General features: G+C 37.0%; 2 protein-coding genes across 5 annotated transcripts in view; both read left to right on the plus strand.

Annotated features, from left to right (window-relative positions):
- Rhau (RHAU helicase) overlaps positions 1–9,197 on the plus strand; it is a 40,683-nt gene extending 31,486 nt beyond the window's left edge. For 3 of the 4 annotated variants that reach the window (XM_067789924.1, XM_067789928.1, XM_067789927.1), the window contains exon 3: positions 6,184–9,197. In XM_067789924.1, the coding sequence (XP_067646025.1) occupies positions 6,212–9,028 (2,817 nt within the window). In that variant the 5' untranslated portion in view covers positions 6,184–6,211 and the 3' untranslated portion in view covers positions 9,029–9,197. The remainder of the gene's footprint in view (positions 1–6,183) is intronic. The other variant, XM_067789925.1, reaches the window with a different exon arrangement.
- The window catches only part of eIF5B (eukaryotic translation initiation factor 5B), a 184,438-nt gene that overhangs the window by 35,721 nt on the left and 128,003 nt on the right, over positions 1–20,714 (plus strand). The gene's annotated exons all lie outside the window — the stretch shown is intronic.

The raw sequence follows: 20,714 nt of genomic DNA on the forward strand, positions 1-20,714 counted from the left end.
ACTCTAATATCGACTTCTAAATTTGAAAAGTTTTCTGTACCGATCCTTATAACAAGTTGCCACCTTTTTAAGAATTGAAACTAAAAAACATTTAAAGAATTTTCACTTCTGTTGTGTGTTGACTACATATCTCATCTTATTTGTTTATTTTTTTGTTACATAAAAAGAGATGCTCGTTTAGTACGGGTGTTGTTTTTACATACGATTACATAGTCGTAAATAAAAATTGTTTGCTGTGGTCACTGTGGTCAACCTTGTAACAATTTACACTCGTTTCATATTTTATTTGCACATTCTGTTTGTTATTTACAATACACATTCACGTTGTGTACTTTTCTATTTAGCAAGTATTTTTATTTTTGGCATAAATATGTTTTTTTTTTGTGCAATTCCATTTTCCTCAATGAATAATCTTATAAATAAAATTTTCGGTAGTAGGGCAATTGAAAAATTCTTTCTTACAAAAATTATTTTCATGAATTGGTTCTCTGTTTAGAAAAGGGCTGCTACTTTTTGGGTCATTTACATAAGGTAGTACCAGCAACAAAATGTGAAGTTTATCGACCACGACACCATGTAACGGCAATTTTTCATTGATATAACCCAGATATGCCGACGGACCTCCTGGTGAAGCAATTTCCACAATTTTTTTAATACCGTTCTTTTAACATAAAATATTACAGAAAATAATATAAGTTAAAAAAATATTTTTTAGTAGTACGCTCGGCACACACACAAGGAAAAAGTAGTAATTTTTGGTTATCGGCCTGATTCTGAACGTTACCGGTAAATTTGTAACCGGAGTATTATGTCACCGAAAATCGTTACCAGTACTTTTATTCGCGATTCTTGCCCAGGTGGTAACGCTGTCATAACAAAAAAACTCACCAATGTCTGTGGTGAAATTTAAAATAGAATACATAATAATAATTGTGTAAACAAACAATAAAAGCGGCAAAATGGAGATGAACAAATAAATCCTGTGAATATTTTTGAAAGTTCTCATTAAATTAATAAATGCATATAATTATAGGAAGTATGCACGCACTACCCAAGCCCAGCTGCGATGGTATATTGCATTTTGTTAGGACCACCCCGAACTAATGCAGGGAAAAAACTGCCCCAAATCGCCGAACCAAATTCAAGATTTTTGGAAAAATTTGTATATTTTATTTTATTATATTGTAACGAATTTGCTTGCAAATCCTCTTATTTGCCTTTTTGCTAAGTTCGTATCACTAAACTGTTGAGTAAATAACTCCAATATTGAATAATGGAAAAATGGCCTTTATTAAAGTACTTCACAATAACACTTATACTTTGCAAAACTGATAGCTTAAATGAAACTGACTTTCAAAATAATACTGATATTGCTCGCTAGATATCGTCTTAATCGAAACTGCCTGACAACTCAAATCAAACTGAATTCCAGTGCCTCTACAATTGCCGCCTTTTACACTCTTTGATTTCAACCTTCGCATCTTCTAGGCACTTCCAGAATCTACTAGTCCAGCAGCTCTCAAACTTCTCAGCTGTAACTACAATTGCACAATTTTATAGTTTTTCTCATTGCATACTTATAGAAGTATCTCAGATATATGCATGTGTTTGTGCATTGACTCTCCGCTGCTCGTATACGTACATGGTACATACGTGTAGACGCAATTATTGTTTCGTTTATGTAGATACATAATGATTGATCTATGGATGTGAATTCACGTCACTGCTTAGCATCGGCTTAGAGACGATAGCATCGCTCAGTGCTGCTAACATTCGTTACAATATATATATATTGTATTGTTAAACCGTTCAATTTTCACTACAATTCTGTTTTGCGTTCAAAATGTTTTATTTATTTTTCCAATCAACAGCCGATTTGTGTGGTTACATCGATGTTACCACCTATTTTAGTGGGTAAACAATTATCGGGCTACTTTCGTGGGCAGAATACCAAAATGGTGCAAAAGTTGCCACATAAAGAAAGTTGCCGTGGCGAAGAAAGTTGTTACCACATTAGAATCAGGCTGTATGTAGGAATAATCGTTTTTATTCTTCCAGAGTACTTATTATTTCATGTAAAGTTAAAAATTGTTGTTTTTTAAAATCAACAAAAACCACATATAATTGGGTTTTACGCTTCAATTTCTACAACTATTTAAAAAAAATATGTATATACACAAAACAGAACAAAACAAAATGGGCTTAAATATTTTTTTCTTACCCATTACGCGATATCTTCACACTTTTGACAATTTCACAAAACTCGCATTTTTGATATTAAAAAAGGCAATCAAGGAATTGCAACAGAATTTTTTTTTCAAAGCCAACTATGATGCATGTTTTGTACAGTAGCACAGCGACAGGTTGGTTACTTAGTTTAAATCACTGTTTACGAAATATTTTGAAAATAACAGGTGTACTACATGCGGTATCTACGCTCGGCATATCTGGGACAAATACATTGGGCCACAAACGCGAATTTTTTAAATATCGATCCGTTAGCAACTTTCTTCTCTACTCTGTACCAAGCTAAAACATTCATTGGGTTCTGAGCAAGTTTCAAGTCAAGTCATTAGCTCACAAAAAAGTAACAAAAAAATCGATCGAAACATTGTTCAATGGTAATAAAGACATTCTGTACGCTGAACAAGGGTGAGGCACAAGGACAATATGAGACAAATCTTAGACTCAGGTTTAACGCAATGATTTAGAGAAGCTGATCACGTTATACGAGTACAATGTTGCACATATATAATAAAAGCCTCGAAGCAAGAATCTCCCAGCTAGATGAAATACAGTTCAGCTAGTTCTCATAACGAAGTGCAAAAAAGACCCCAACTCTCCATCGTGCTTTCTCTGCATGCTGAACACGTGAGAAGGGATAACTATTAGACTGGGTCGATTTATTAACCTATATCGCGCCGTCGATTTTTCGATAGGCTTTGGGCTCAGGAAAAAAAAGTTCCAGTACGCATACCCACAAAAATAATTTTCGAGCCTGCAAAAAAAAAATGGCGAAGGGGAAAATTTTCCACCCACAACACTCCCCAAAACCCAATAAATAGTTTTTTTTTTTCAAAAAACCGTTGTAAAAACGTTGGCGATAACAGTTTTTTGGAAAAAAAAAAAATTTTTTTGGGTTTTGGGGAGTGTTTTGGTCGAAAAATTGCATTTTTTTTTTGCAGGCTCGAAAATAATTTTTTTGGGTATGCGTAGTGGAACTTTTTTTCCTGAGCCCAAATCCTATCGAAAAATCGATGGCGCGATATAGGTTAACTTTCGTCCATACAAATCGACCCAGGTTAATAACTATCTCATCGACATCATAGCTTTCAGGGAAAGCACTCCACAATAGACGTCATTGCTAAAATGATAAACGTAGTCATGAAAGCGAGAGAACGCAATGCCGATAGTGGTACTAGTCGCGCAGAACGTCAACCATGTTCTAACTAAGCTATGTGAAAGTGCTATTAATTGCTTCAGCTTATCGCACGGTTTCCGCAAAATACCTAATCGAAAATAATTCATCCACTAATCTCATTACACATTTAAATACTTAACTAAAACTCTACTTTTAATATAATCTTTTTTTCGCGCTGAAGGCGAATTCAGTACCATCGGCTCTTTGTTTCTTCTTGATATATTCCATGAAACACCTTTTTACAAACAATATGTCAGTTAATCGAAATCAATGGTAATTTTATTTTGACTTGACATTCTTCTGCTACACAAAAATTTAATTGAAATCGCCTTGCCATCACCATGTATTCGACGTGTTTTAATTGAATCCGATAACACCACCTTGTACTGAATTCACCTAGCGATAACTTTATAAACCCAAAATTGCGTTTTCGGGCATCAAGAAGATTTTGAAAAGTGGGACATTTTTACTTCCTTTATATTAGGTCGGTTGAATGTTTGTCCGCTTTTCATACAAATCTTGCAATCGATTTTTAAGTAACTTCTCATTGAGCTACAAGCGTGAAACTTTACACATAGATTAGAACACCGTGACAATGCAACAAGGGAAGAAAAGGAGAAAAAATTGCGTTAGGTGGCGCACGGATCGAAAAAATAGTAAATAATTTGGAAATTTGAAACCGGATTTTAAGTAAGTTCTCGATGAGCTAGAGGCTAAAAATTTAAAGCTTAATTCAGAGGTCGATGACAGCCGATGACACAATACAAAAAGTTTCGCTACGGGGCGCACGGACTGAGATATTTAGAAAAATCAAACGGAACGGAGGGAATTTTGGGATTGATTTTTATGTAAGTTCTCATTGAGCTACAAGCGTAAAACTTAACAGATAGGTTAAGACACCGAGAAAATATAAGAAAATGAGAAAATAAAAATAAAATAAAAAAATTTTAATCATTTCCTTTATATAAATGAACAAAAATCAGCGAAAAATGTCTCCTTATATAAATTTAAATATCAAAGTTTAGCAAGAATATGTCTTTATAAAAGGAGACATTTTTCGCTGACTTTTGTCCATTTATATAAAGGAAGTCCTTAAAATTTTTTTATTTTATTTTTATTCTCCTTTTTAAGTTATAATTTTAGTTCTAAGACTACATGACCCTGTCCATGGTGGAATCACCAGGTGAAGTAACTAAAAAAAGACAGAAGATGTACGCTGTCTGAAACGGTAGTGATGTATTTTCGACGGTCAGAAGCGGGTAAAATTTTTACCCGCTTTGAAAAAATAGGAGTAGAAAAATAAATACCTTGCTACAAAAGCCATTACAGAAATTGCTTTTTTGAGCATATCAGTGCCACCTAACGCCAATGCAAAATTCAATACAAAGGACCAGTGCGAGTTAACATTACTTTTAGGATCGAATAAAAATAAAAAAATCAATTTGGCCACTTTAACTGATCTCAATTTCAACTGCAGTTGAAACTTTCATTGAAAATCCGGATGTAAACGAAGCATGTGTTATTCATATAAAGTACATATGTACGTCAGCTATTTAGATGGACTTTTCTGCCTTTGGCGGAACTTAAATGGGTTTCGGGTTCGACGAAAAGTTTTAAAGTCACACTTGGAAGTGATCGTGATAGCCTTAAATGTGTTTCCGTCCCTTAAAATTCATTGACATGTTCATCTGCTTTATTGATTTGTCGTTGAGAGTCAGGATTAAAACATATGCTCTTCTTAAATATAATAGCAAACTTAATCAGAAGATCCCCCAAAAATTCTTGACAGTTGAATTCATGATGTATTACTAATGTTACGAAGTTATTATTTACCAAAATATATCAGGGGATAGACTAGCCCAGCGGCATTTGGCCTAGAACCATAAGATGCTGATCCGAAGCGAGCTGGACTCATATATTCTAAATTACAATCCTTAAGTGTAACATTCCTCTCATCTTAGTGTTCTGATTTTTAGGGCCAATTTTTTGTATATTTAGAACACCACTGTTTAGGCGAAGTTTTTTCAAAATAAGGTATAATACGACAATTTTGGGGTTCTTGTAGGAATGAGAAAAACATTTTTCGAAAGTCTTCAGTAGTACTGTACAGGGGAAGATTTTTGGTTGAATATGACGCGTCATGACGTGAATTCAAATAGTTTGTTTTAACAAAGACCTGTTTCAATTTTTTTGGAACAAACAAAACATATGTATATAATGCTAATATCAAAAATGTGGAAGTATTAGTTTAGCACGGCCTTACTTATGGAAGCCAACACCAAAGATACCCTAAATGTTGAATTTCTGTAATTAAATCCAGTAAAGGTCCATCGATATTCACCTAATAGTTTATGTGAGAAAAGTACTAAAAGTGGCATATTTTACTCCTGAGAAATGCAAAAAACAACGCGTTTTCGGGGACAACATTGGTGAAAAATTTTCAGATAGCCGAATGACAGAACAAAGAAGAATTTAGAGCGAGACAATTGACGGCTTACTTCACCTGGTTATTCCACCATGGACCCTGTCTTCTGTCTACATTCTGTGTTCGACACCACTTTCATCTTCCAGTTTCAATTTGAGATTACTGTAATGAAGTTATTACTGTCTTTTTACTAATTGGAAATTTTGTGTAAAAATCTATATAAATTTGTTACTATTTTGTAAATTAGATTGTACTTCTTTTGCCAATTCAGTTTATGTTATTTATGCTTGCAAAATTTTTGTTTGTTCTTTTGCACATAAATATACGCACTTTTCAGAAAGTATAAAGTACAACAAAACCAAAGAATGGAACGTGGTAATCGTCAAAGAATACGACATCCGCCAGGCCTGCGTGGACGTGAAATTGGACTTTTCTATAGTAAACTATCGAAAAAGAAACGCAAAGATGAACGACCAACAATTAAATTGGGACCAAACGTCAGTGTGCCACAAGGAATATTGGCCAGGGTTGAAGAGAATCTAACACGTTGCTCACAAAGTTGTGATGATGAGAAAGTATTAAAAGATTTTGAAACACAATTTCGTCATCTCTTGTACGACAATTTTGAAGAATTCATAGCAACAACAACAAAATCAAAAAATTTAGATTTGCCTGATAACGATTTACAAAATCAACGTTACAAATCAGAGTTATTAGTGAAAGAAAGTGATTTAGAATTTCAAAAACGCTACGAACAACGTATGAAGTTACCAACAATGCAACAAAATGAACGCATCCTCAAAGCTATTAAGGATAATCAAATATTATTGATTGTTGGCAGCACTGGTTGTGGCAAGACCACGCAAATACCACAACTCATTTTAGATGATTATATTTATAATAATCATGGTTCACAATGTCATGTGGTTTGTACGCAACCGCGTCGCATCTCCGCTGTAACAGTAGCCGAACGTGTCGCATACGAACGTTTAGAGAAGTTAGGTTCATCAGTGGGCTATCAAATACGTTTGGAGAGTGAAATGCCTAGAGATACAGGTTCCATATTATACTGTACAACTGGTATTCTGCTACAAAAATTGCAATCAGATCCTTTAATGAATGCCGTAAGCGTTGTTATACTCGATGAGATACACGAGCGTAGCGTAGAAACAGATTTACTGTTGGCGCTATTCAAAATCATTTTACCACATCGTCCGCATTTGAAAATCATACTAATGAGCGCTACAGTGGCAGAGCAAGAATTTAGCGCGTACTTTAATAATTGTTGTACCATACAAATTGACGGTACCTTATTTCCAGTTCAAGTGAATTATGTCGAAGATATTATACAAGAGACGGGCTTTACACGTTTTCGTAGCAATCCGCAAGAAATTGCGCGCAATCAACGTTCACGACAACACGGCAAGCGTAGACAACAAGACTCGGGCGCTGACTTTGCTTACACGGCGATGATAGAACCCTATTTAAAACAGATTAAAGATAAATATGATGCGCAAGTGCTACAGTCTTTACGTTGCGCTGACTCAGAGGGTTGCGAAAATCTACAATTTATTGAACATTTAATTTTTTATATATGCGATACTAAACCGCCAGGCGCTATATTAGTTTTCTTACCTGGTTACGATAAGATTTCGAAACTAAATACAATTTTACAAAATCCTACAGTACCAATTGGACAACGGTATGCACGCAAAATACAAGTATATCCGTTGCATTCAATGATGCCAACAATATATCAGAAAAGCGTATTTGAACCACCGCCACAAGGCATGCGTAAAATTATACTGTCCACTTCAATCGCTGAAACTTCTGTGACCATTGATGATGTGGTCTATGTTATAAATAGTGGACGCATGAAAACGAATAATTATAATGTGGAGGCAAATTTACAAACACTCGAAGAGTTATGGGTCACAAAAGCCAATACGCAACAACGTAAAGGACGTGCTGGGCGCGTACAACCTGGTATATGTTACAATCTTTTTAGTCGTGCACGCGAAAGTACGATGATCGATCAAATCGTACCAGAAATAATGCGTTGTAAGCTAGAATCTACAATATTAAGTATGAAAATGTTACATATTAAGGATGTACACCATTTCTTGCATACGCTCATGTCACCGCCTGCCAATCAATCTATTGTGAATGGCATTAATTTGTTGAAACGTATTAATGCGCTCGATGCTGAGGAAACACTAACACCGTTAGGTATGCATTTGGCGCGCTTACCCGTCGATCCACAAGTTGGTAAAATGCTTATTATGGCTGCGCTCTTTCGTTGTATGGATCCCATTACCACGGTCGCTGCGGGTCTCTCATACAAGTCACCCTTTTACACGCCACTTGGTAAAGAGAAGGATGTCGATCGTGTTAAACGTGATTTATCGATGAATAAGCGTAGCGATCATTTGTTAATCGACAATGTAATACTAAGTTATCGTGAATCACGCGAAGATGGAACTGGACGTGATTTTTGTTATAAAAACTTTTTAAATCTGGGCACGCTAAATCAAATCGAAGAGATGAAGCGTCAATTTGCTAGTCTTTTACGCGCGGCTAGTTTTACCGAATCAGGTAATTGCACCGCTGAAGCATCAAATGTCAATTCAAATAATATTCCTTTGTTACGCGCCATCATCGCTGCTGGGCTCTATCCAAATATGTCGTTTTTGAGTCGTGTACGTCGCACTAAAAATCATGTAACTGCTATACATCATATGAGCACCCCGGAGGAACGTCGCGTCAATTTCCATCCATCTTCTGTTAATAGTAAAGAGGCATCATTTGATTCACATTATTTTGTTTATTTTTTGAAACAGAAATCCACAAGCCTTTATATTTTGGATGCCACTATGGTATATCCGATGGCTTTGATTATATTTGGTGATGGTGTGGAGACGGGTTTTACCGAACATCAAGTATCTTATATATCAGTAGCGCGCACCTATTACTTCAAATGTGATCCTTACACGGCTAGAGTTATATTGGAGTTACGTAAACGTTTGGAATGGTTAATGCAAAAGCGTGCTCTTAATCCATCACCGATTCAACCGCATAGTAGTGAGGATTGCATTATTAAAGCTATACAAATACTTTTATCATTGGATGATGTTTATGATTATAGCGAACAATATGTATGGTCTGATGATGAGCAAGATTAATACATAAAATATATGCATTTTTTCGGCTTAGATACGTAGATTTTCTTTGTATGTAGTTTTAAGTGAGAAACGCTATGTAAAAAGGATTGCAAATTTTCGTAAATAAAAAATTGATGAATTATGTAGAATGAATATATGGCACACATTTGGATAATAAAAAGAAATTTCAAAACCAACACATTTTTCTTTGTTTTTATTAATTAGAATAGAAAACGTTACTGGTGATTCGCGTCAGCTCTCTTTTGAGACTTTGTTTCATCTCCTTTCTTGCATTTCACGTCAGAGCCTATACGGTATTTTTACTGACCAATTTGAGTCACCTCTTTTTCGAGCACTTCACGCCAGCAAATTTCTGAACATAACGCATCAACTCTTTTAACTTAGAGCTATACCGATTTAAAACAAACAAGTAAGGAAGGCTAAGTTCGGGTGTAACCGAATATTACATGCTCAGCTGAGAGCTTTGGAGTCAAAATAAGGAAAATCACCATGTAGGAAAATGAACCTAGGGTAACCCTGGAATGTGTTTGTATGACATGGGTATAAAATTGAAGGTATTAAAGAGTATTTTAAAAGGGAGAGGGTCATAGTTCTATAGGTGAACGCCTTTTCGAAATATCGCCATAAAGTGGACCAGGGGTGACTCTAGAATGTGTTTGTACGATATGGGTATCAAATTAAAGGTTAAGGGTTTTAAAATGGAGTGGCACTTAGTTGTATATGTGAAGGCGTTTTCGAGATATCGACCAAAAATGTGGACCAGGGTGACCCAGAACATCATCTGTCTAATTTATTTATATATTTAATATCACGAACAGTATTCCTGCCAGGATTCCAAGGGCTTTTGATTTCGCCCTGTAGAACTTTTTCATTTTCTTCTACTTAATATGGTAGGTGTCACACCCATTTTACAAAGTTTTTTCTAAAGTTATATTTTGCGTCAATAAACCAATCAAATTACCATGTTTCATCCCTTTTTTCGTATTTGGTATAGAATTATGGCCTTTTTTTCATTTTTCGTAATTTTCGATACCGAAAAAGTGGATTTCGGCCATTTTGTATACCAATATAAAGTGAGGTCAGATAAGTACGTGCACTAAGTTTAGTAAAGATATATCTATTTTTGTGGTGCCACGCCCATTGTTCAAAATTTTACTAATTTTCTATTCTGCGTCATAAGGTCAACCCACCTACCAAGTTTCATCGCTTTATCCGTCTTTGGTAATGAATTATCGCATTTTTTCGGTTTTTCGAAATTTTCGATATCGAAAAAGTGGGCGTGGTCCGATATCGTTCGTTTTAAATAGCGATTTCAGATGAGTGTCCCGGAACCTACATACCAAATTTCATCAAGATACCTCAAAATTTACTCAAGTTATCGTGTTAACGGACAGACGGACGGACGGAAGGACATGGCTCAATCAAATTTTTTTTCGATACTGATGATTTTGATATATGGATCTATCTATCTATCTATCTCGATTCCTTTATACCTGTACAACCAACCGCTATCCAATCAAAGTTAATATGCTCTGTGTGCAAAGCACGCTGAGTATAAAAATGCTCCCGAAGTTTATCAACAACCCAGAAATAATCTCGAACCTGACTTTGACGACTGCGTGGACGAAGTAAGGCATAGCCGGAGTTGACAGTGCTTACGTTTTGATAACATAGTGAGCAGTGTCATGGTTGGTGACTAATACCAAAACAATGGGTATTATCAATATTTTTAGGCTTAAATCGCTTTCAGTGCGAGTATTCGCTGTCAGGCTGCAAGTGTCGGTGAGAACGATCGTATGTCTCAAAATGATCTGTGTATTCGGGAATATTACCTAAACGATAATTAATCGTAAAATTATAACAAAAAACAATCCGGAATATAAATACATATGTATATAGTTATAAACTGATCCGAAGATAGCTCCGGAAAAACTCGAAACATGACTTAACAAATAACAATAATTGCCTTACAAAATGTTTAATCCGCGTATATCTGTAAAACAGTCAAATAAACATGTCTTAAATACGGTAGGAATTTCGAGCCTGCTAAGTAGATCTAGAAGAAAGAAATCTTGAGAATAACTGACACAAGAACTGAACACCGGTCGTGGGGCCAATACGGCGAGAGAGCCCCATTCTTCAATGAGCGTGTAGATGCTTCTGACTGCAGAAACGGTTTTTTACGAACTAAGATACTGGCCCCTACCAGCACTGTCGTTATAACTGTTGAGGTAGGGCCAGGAAAAAGAATTCTATGTATTTATATTGGGGGGCTTTTCCGTCATCCCTTGTCAAATTTAATTTGCTATAAAGCGGTTTCGAAGTTCCCTCATCTTCTGTGCCATTTCTCGTTCGAAAACGACTTTCTCCACGGCAAATTTTGTGTTTGTAGCTCGGAAATTAACCTTAAATCTGTGGTCTGCATATCCTCAAAAGCTTACTGCCGTGGTAGTAAGACTGAGCTTGCTTGGCTGACGAACATAAATAATTGCACTTACAAGTAAATTTTTAAAAAATATGAGGAATTAAAACATCTTTTTAATCACTTCTAAAACCAGCAGGCCGCATCGCCGGTTACTAACTTGTATACTGGATGACGGTGTAGTGTTTAATTTATACTCATAATTACATACATATCTATTATGTTGTTGCATACCATACAATAAACATCACCTACTGTACTAATGTTAATAGAAAAATTACATACTTAGCATAAAGGGCCTTGCAATAGGATCCATCCACAATAAATGGCTCAAAATCATGAACAGTATTGCAAGAAGATTTGATGGTTCGAGAGAAAAATAATCCGTGTATCTGTGTAGAACACTTTATGCCAACGAATAAAGAAGGACCGGGGATACCTTACTGAGTTTGCAAAAACAGCTGCGGAAAAGTTGGGCTGTAATTAAGAAGTTGTGACTGGCATACTTTGCAACCAGACGACCAAAATCGCTTCAGCGATTAAAAGCCCATCACTAAAGATGATTTCTTTCAGCAAGCATCTCAAGCTCCCTCGCACTCGTGCCTTATATTTATTTTACTTAACTAAGCGTCTATCATAACTATTGAAATCTGCTCTCCTTTCCATAGTGTCAGTTTTTCATCGTGGTTTGCTCTTTGCACTTCTCAGCCGCCTCGATTTTTTATTCGTAAATGTGACTGAACGTTATCTTAATAGCAGTCCACAATTTCACTTACTTACCAAAATACCAATCATTGATATAATCACAGCACTCATCACAGCAGAATAGTGGTGCGGCAATATAAATTTATGAGTCCCTAATTTTTGCTGGGACCCACTGTAAAATGCGAACAGGGAAGTTTGGTTACTGAGACATCTACCGTTTTTTAATTGCACCACAAAGCACAGCCTCATTGGTTCAAATCACAGCTTATGGCTGTTTAGGCGGGATATGGATGGGTTGTGGTTAGGTCTGTAATTACCTTTACTACTAAACTGATTCGAATAAGATGACTTCAGGCAGTCAGTCTGGGTGATTTTTTAAAGCTATCGCTGCGATTTGCTGTTACATCAAAGTACTGAAGCAAAATCACAGGTACATAATATTGTGGCGAATGTTGACATCACTAGGATGTTAGTAAATAATCACGCAACAACAAAAACATGAAACAGCCAAGCGATATCTCACACGAACCCACATGTAGTCATCAGCCGAAGTAGTTACACACACCTACACGCGCATATGGCTATAAACTAGAGCTTACGATTTCTCGAACATGTTCGAGAAGAGACTGCTCGCGAGTCTCGCCTTCCCGTGAGATTCTCGAATCTCGAATTACTCGTAAGGCTCGCGAGCTTCTCGACATTCAACTTAATCGATTCATTGGCTGTTTTATATAGAGCTTACGATTTCTTCTGAAGCACAACCCAATATGTCCGCAAACCCACAGGTAAGAAACCCCAAAATGTATAGAATATTGCCAATGCAGCGACTGAATTGAAAGTCGAGAAGATCGTGAGTATTACAAGTAATTCAAAATTCGAAAATCTCGCGAGCCTTACGAGAAATTTGAGATTCGAGAATCTCGGGAGCCTTACGAGTAATTCGAGATCGCGATAAGCCGTGTTCTTGATGTCTCGTTGAAAAATAAAATATTGCTAACAAAATTATATGTATAATAAATATGTTTTGAGTTAAATGTCGTTGAAGTAATATAATCAACAAAAAAGTCACAAGTAAAAAAACCAAGTGTATAAATACTGTCCATACAGCGATTAAGTAAGAATTTTGAGAAGCTCGCGAGATTTACGAGTACTTCGAGACACGATAATCTCGCGAGAAGTTGATTTCTCGATATCTCGGGTCTCGAAAATCTCGCTAGTGTTTGAGAAGAAATCGTAAGCTCTACTATAAACTACAAATATACACGTTTGAAGCTCGTAACCAAGCATGAGCTACCAGAGTTCTAGAAGGTGAAACATCTATACCTTTGGAGAAATATGCAGACGAATCAACGGAGAGCATTAAAGCAGCGCAAGCTGAGTAATAAATAATCAGTTTGATTAACACACGCTATAGTGAAGAACGTGATATTGAAGTATAATTGTACTACTCCCAAAGACATCTAAATAAGGACCAGTTTGCAATACTGAATATTGGAGTGATTTATTCAACAGTTCAGCGATTCCAACGTTTGCAGAAGGTTTGAAATAAGCGGAATTTCCCTAAATTCGTTACAATATGTAGTAACTCTAGTTTTTTCCGGGCTCGCAGGATGGAAGTATCCCCTACGCCAATCTGTATTCCGATGAGAAAGAATTGTAGAGAACTATAAAGCCATTGATATAAAAAAATATAAGGAGGGACATATAAGAAGAAAGCGAAATAGAGAGACAGATAGCGCTAAAGCGAGAGGGATAAAGATCTGGGCTTACTATATGGGTTTTTCTTATATTTAGCTGACGTCATTCCGTACCCAAGGCGGCCGCCGTGGTGTGGTAGCGTGCTCCACCTACAAAATCGAAGATCCTGGGTTCACGCCCCGGGCAAAGCAACATTAAAATTTTAGAAAATAGTTTTTACGGCATAAAACATGTAAATCAGCTCGGCCTAAAATCTCTTCTGAGGTTATCGCGCCTTACATTTTTTTCATATAAAGAAATGAAATAAGGTGAACTGAAATAGAACTCCATTTTCATATATGTATCTTGCCGGGGCAGCGATTAATTCCAACAAATGGTGTAATAAGTATTTCCAAGCCCCTATTCATCACCCTATACACAACTGTGCACGCAAAAATTGCGATCACACATTGTTACATACATTTTTAATATCTTTTGCTCCGCTTGCTAGTTTGTGGAATTTATGTTCATATGTACAATATACATATTTTTTTGCCAGTCAAGCCGGCTCAGTTCGCCAACGTGTGGAGATACTCATATATGGTGAGACTAACTTGTACTTACTTTGCATCTCCATGTTTTACGACACCGGTTATGAAAAGCTGCAAGGCATTTTTATGAATGAATTTACATGTTGAATTGGCTACTTGCCGCGGACGAAAAGCTGTAATTAATTTCATTAATAATTTTCTTAATATTTTCTTCTGTGATATTACATGGAATTTCGCTTACCTAAGAAAGCAAGATGGGGTGGCGATAGTGCGAAAGAAGAAGCAGCATGTCCATTGAGCTGTTCATGAGTTATTCGCTGGTTATTTGCAAACAGTTGTTGTTGGTTTGGTAGTTTGATAAATTTGTAACAGATAGTATAGTTATACAAAATACGATGATTTACGGGGAAATATACAATAGAAGAAGGTACAAGAAAATTGTTGCTTATTTTAAGGAGTGGAAAGAAGTATTAAAAATTGACTGTAGGCGGATTTGAACCAAAACTTTGGCTTGGATTAGGCGGTACTGCGTGCCTTGCAATCCTACACAGCTGCATCTAAGCTAGTGGATGAATGCACTGAAATCCTTAATGCCATGGGAGCCAAAAAAAAGGTTTTGTTAGGATGGGTTCCCGGACATCAGGGACATGAAGGTAATGAACATGGAGATTACCTAGCAAAGCAGGGTGCTACATCAGCATTCCATGGTGCATAGCCCTTTTGTGGACTTACAAAAGCACACACCAGGGAAACTATAAGTAACTGGGAAACTAAACAATTCAGACGTCACTGGATTGATTACCCAGGGCAAAGGCAGGCCAAACTGTTTATACTTCCGGCAACGAAAGTGTCAGCCAAACTCATTAACCTAAGCAGGGAGGAGCTAAGAACTCTTACTGCGTACTATACGGGACACTGCGGTCTACGATATCACCTAAGTAAATTAAATCTATCTGATACCCAAATGCGTCGCTCTAGCTAGGCAGAGACTATCCCATCTAGGTGGTGTGACTCTTAATCCCTATGTGATATGGAGTAAAAAGTCTGAAGAGGTACTTAGATACATCAAAAGCCTCAAGATACAAAATTAGGCTGAAAGGTCTTGCACAATAGATCTGCACAAAGGACGAAGTGCTTCCATACCTATCAATAATAATAATTCCAACGAGGATAAATTATGATAAGAACCACCAGTTTCCTACGAGTGGCGAGTAACTCGCTGGAAATTAAACAATTGATGCCGAATGTTTTCTATGAGTGCATTTTTGAATTGTCTCCCATTTATCCATGCGGTGGAGGCACCTTGTGAAACTGTGATTTTTGGAAAGAGGATTAATGAAATACAGTCGTAAAAATAAACACAAATATCCCACGAAAATGTGTAGAAGACATTTTATGCACATATCGCCCAAAAAAAAAACCAGCGACTACCTCATAGAAAACATCGAGCAAATCCTACGAGTAACGAGTGACGTTTCTTATTATAATTTATCCTCTTTGTCTGTACCACGACGGACTCTGCCTTAGCCGACGCTGTACATAGTAGTTGGCTTAAAAAATGTGGGTCCCGCCGATTTGTAGGTAATTTCAAAAAACACAAAATTTTGTGTTAGAGAGGTTAGGCTACATTTAGATCCTTCTGAGAATTTTCCATCCACTCAGAGACAATTTTGTCCATTGCATATGCCCTCGGCGAGTGCCCAGTTCTGTTACTTCTGCTCAGTAGTCATATCTACAATCTTGGATACCGGCAAAACAAATTATGAATTCGATCCTTCTCTCCTTTATTCTCACCGCAACTGTAGAGTGAGCTTGTTGATATGCACTCTGGCGCAGCATCGGTGCAATGATAAGGTGATCTCTGATGATATCTGTAAGTAGTCTCACTGTAGATTTGCTTAGTTGGAGAAGGAAGTTGATTCACAGATGGTAATAACCACCTTGAGACCCGTACATTAATACGGGTTGGCCCACAAAAAGTACGTTGTGCTATTAGTGTATTCCTCTATTTACCTGAGAAGAGAACCCAGTAGTAGTCATACGGAACCTCGTTTGAATCCATTTCGGAACGTGTTCTGTGGCTCGGCACCTTCGTATGATATCCGATTTTATCAAGTTGGAATCTAATAGCTTTAAGGCTTGTCTGTCAACAAGAACAACGGACACATCGGGACATTCATATGGCTTAGCAGCTAAAGGCTTGCACTGATATGAATGTTGGAGATTCGAGTTCAACGATCAGCTCCCGAAAAGCTAGCTCATGAAGAAGTGAAATTCAGAAACATGTCCTAGTAACCATCGCCGTTTTGTAAACTTACAATTTTTCTCTAATATCAATTACAAGAACTTGGCAAGTCTAACTGCTGCTTGAGAAGTCTAACTGCTGTTCCTTAGGAAAAGACCTCGATTCTCCACCACCAACATCCACGTTTTTTCCAGTGTAGAGCACCTTTTAAAAAACTCGCTTGCGAGCGCCCCTAACATTGGAAAAGAAACGTCATTGTGTAGCCCCTAATACAGCGACCGATTAGGGCATTTTAGCCGTCAATCACAACCAAGGCATTTGGTGGAGGCCGCAGTCTATCACTCCGAAAAGTCAGTGCCTCGTGAAAGCGTTGTAAAACTCCGCACAGTGTCAAAGTACATACCTGCCATAGCGGATGGGGAGATCGATAAAAAGTAAAATTTGCATGAAGGGAGAAAGATAGGTAGAGAGACTGGTATGGACGCAGAGAGCGACAGATAGGTAAGTAAAGCGATCGTTCGAAATAGCAAATAGAGAGAGGATAACGAGAGGGATAGGTATAAAATATACATATAGAAAGAGACAAATAGAGAATGATTGATAGAGAAAAAAGGATGGTGAGAAAGAGATATACAGAGGAAGCGTGATAGATTGATAAATAGATAAAGAGGTAATTAGATACACAAAAAGATATGGCTAGAGAGATAGATAGACAAGGGTCTCCGCTCCTATTTTTGCTAGTTTTCTATTTTTTTGCTACTCTAATGCTAGTCACATACAAATTTTCATATAAACCGAGGTAGGCATTGGAGCGTAGATGTTTGGTGAAAATAAGTAACCTAAACTTTTACATTGTTGTTAAGCCACACTTCAGTCGAATATCTCTATGTACATTCACTCGTATATGTATGTACATACGCGTTACAAAAATAACATAACAACTTTTTTCTCAAGTTGCGGTTGTTAGTCTATCGCGCGTTAAAGTGACAGCAGTTGTTTGTATGTATTTTTTTTTTAGCATTTGGTTACACTTTTGCGTTTTTCTGAATGAAAACGCCAAAATAAATACAAAAACATGCATACATAGCGCAACAACAATGCTGCTCTGCTAAGTTATGAATGTGTGGGAGTTAGAGGTTTACGCCGATCACTATACCGGCGGCGGCGGCGTAGGCACTAATATGTACAGGTGGCGGCGGCGTGAGCGACGCACCGGTGTACGCAGGTTTTCTTGCTTTAAAAAGCTTTTTTCTATTTAAAAAATAATATTTAGGAAAGATTTTGTTTGTATGTATTTAAGGGAATCGACGTTTTGGCGATTTCGGAAAGATCCGGGCTTTTTGCTTCAAAGTCTTGGGGATCGTTCAAAAATTTTCAAGAGCAGCTCCTTGCGGATGAACTGTCCTTCATTCACTTACTCCAGGGAGGCTGCGAACCTAACCGCGCTGTTAGGGATTGGTACTTAAAATGGTCACACTTTTGTCTGTATGTCTCGTACAAAGCGTAGTTCCACCGAAGGAGATGTTTTGGTCTAACTTCTAATAAGCGTTATCGACACGATTTTTAAAAATTATTTGTGACCCCTTGCTGGTCACGCACAAAGGCGACTTACGGTTGCTATTAATGGTTTTTTAATAATCATGGCGCTCCTGGCACAGTTTTAACGATGAGCACCAACGCTGGCCTATTGTTAATCGTGCCAAAGGGGGCATCTAGTTTTTTCGGCTGTTTTAATAGCTATAATTCCCGAAGTGCGAACAGTAGCAATCCTGTCTACCACCAGTCGCTACCACGCTTCCTGGCCCTCATACAACATGCCGGGACAGAAGCTATAGGACTGCGACTTCGAACTCATATGTTCGTGAATGCCACTAGAAGCTCTATGTATAGCTCCGAAGACTTTCTAATGGATATTTTTTGTCGCGCTATTCTGCCGAGCACTACCAGAGAAACACCTTGAAACGTTAGGGAGTAACTATTCGGCCAAGGATGCCTCCCTCGAAATCATAAGCAGTCCAAGTGGATATTATTGCGTAACTCATGGGTGAAAGTAGTATAATCCTACATAATTTAAATTTTACAAGGACCCTGGATACCTTTTTTTAAATGTAGATCAAAATTTGCAGACGTTTTGTTCGAAACATTGATTCCAATAGTCAATAGTAGGAAATGTCAACCTACTAAAGGATTTTGCATAACTGATTTCGCGTATTATTTACGCCAATCGGAATATAGAATTTTTGAAAAAATCAGCATTTTATTCGGGTAACTTGCTTTTTTAACAACTTAGGGACAATTTGAAAACATGTTCGACTTGGGTCATTTTATTTGAATTCATTGTTCCTTCTTAATTTTTAAAAAAAATTATGCAAAGTGAGCATTTAAATTTTGTATGATGCGCATCCGTTGATAGCCCTTTCGATCATATCCGTCCAATTTTCGACATGAACAATAAGTGGCCTAGACAGTCTTAAATGAGTAGAAAATATAGTACCGCGCCGGACGCCGCCGCCGCGCCGATATTTTTGACATTCGGCGGCAGCGTTTATCGGCGGCGTATATCTCTAGTGGGAGTAAAGCAAGCCGGCGGATGATGATTGTGGTGGGTGAACAGTAAAAATGGCATAGAAACACCATTTTTTTTTTGCTGTTCACATAACTTAGTATATTATTGTATAATTTATGTATGTAAAAACATACATATATAGCCATTTGAGCACCCACTCAGTCAATGGCGACATGTTTGCAGATACTAAGGAATCGAATCCCGAAAACCTTTTGCAATCCCGAGATTTCTGGATTTGAAAATGACAACCCTGGGGTCCCGGGATATTTCGGGATCATCCAGTGACTGTTAACTTTGAATTTTCGATTGAAAATAATAATGTGGCGTATAAAAATTTGAGTAGTATAACAAAAAACATTTATTAGAAAAATATCTCTTCACTTGGATCATTGAAATTTGTAACGTCTAAAGAAGTACTTTACCAGGAGAAGGAGGATTTTCTATGGTTTGAAATTGAAACTTAAAAAAAATATACCAATACTAGCTTTACCAGGCGCACGTTGTAACGCCCGAGATCGAATGGATGTTGCGTTATTTTTTCTGTTTTGTTTGTTGATAATTTAATTTATTGTTCTGTAAATTGAATTGAATTTTGTACGCATATTTGGTGAAATTTTCTGTTAAAACATTTTATTCTTGTATCTTATTGTATCTTATTTTATATTATTGTATTGCTTTTACCGCTGATGATTGTTGCTTTGATTACATTCCGAAGAAGCATGACTGCTGAGCCAATTTTCAAAGTTGATATATGCGTAGACATTCCTTTTGGTTCTAAGGATATAGAAATTCATTTAGATAATTCACAATTTTATCTTCATCTGTAACTGTGTCGATCGATTTGTATTTCGTCACTTCACCCGACAATTGATTTTGAAAGCGATCATTGATTTTGTTAACATGATCATTTTGGGAGCTAAGATAGTTCTTTCGCATAGCCAAAAAACAAAAACATTTAAATTTAAAATTCTCAATTCTGAAATATGAAAAACTTTCGTCTTGATCGAAGGAACCTCGGGCCAAAATTTGGTGATGATCGAAGTATAGCAAACACGTTTTCATAGGGAACACACACACAGAATTTGATTTTTATAGAAGATGGAGGTAGACTGAAGCTAAACAATTTTTTTAACAGCGGCAGATCAAACTTTAGGTGTTAAAATAACTTAAGTTTGTACGGCAGCCATAGTTTTTCCCCATTCCACATTTTACTGGAGGTTTTAGGACTTAACGTCACATAGCTCCTTAGCAATTTTAATTATCCTACCATTACGACATCCCGATATATGCTATAATATATTCCATTTGTATGGGAGGTGCCACGCCCCCTTTCTCCAAATTTCGAATTTTCTTGGTGGTGTTAGGGATTGGCCTCATATAACTCCTCATTGAATTTCAATGTTCTGGCATGTATACCTTCAAAGGTATGCAGTACCAAAGATTCCATTTGTATGGGAGGTGCCACACCCCTTTTATATATCGAAATTATTTTTAGCCTAAAACCTTCCCGTTGATCGAAG

The sequence above is a fragment of the Eurosta solidaginis genome, chromosome 5 (genome assembly GCF_040869045.1).
Source record: "Eurosta solidaginis isolate ZX-2024a chromosome 5, ASM4086904v1, whole genome shotgun sequence".
Lineage (NCBI taxonomy): Eukaryota > Metazoa > Arthropoda > Insecta > Diptera > Tephritidae > Eurosta > Eurosta solidaginis.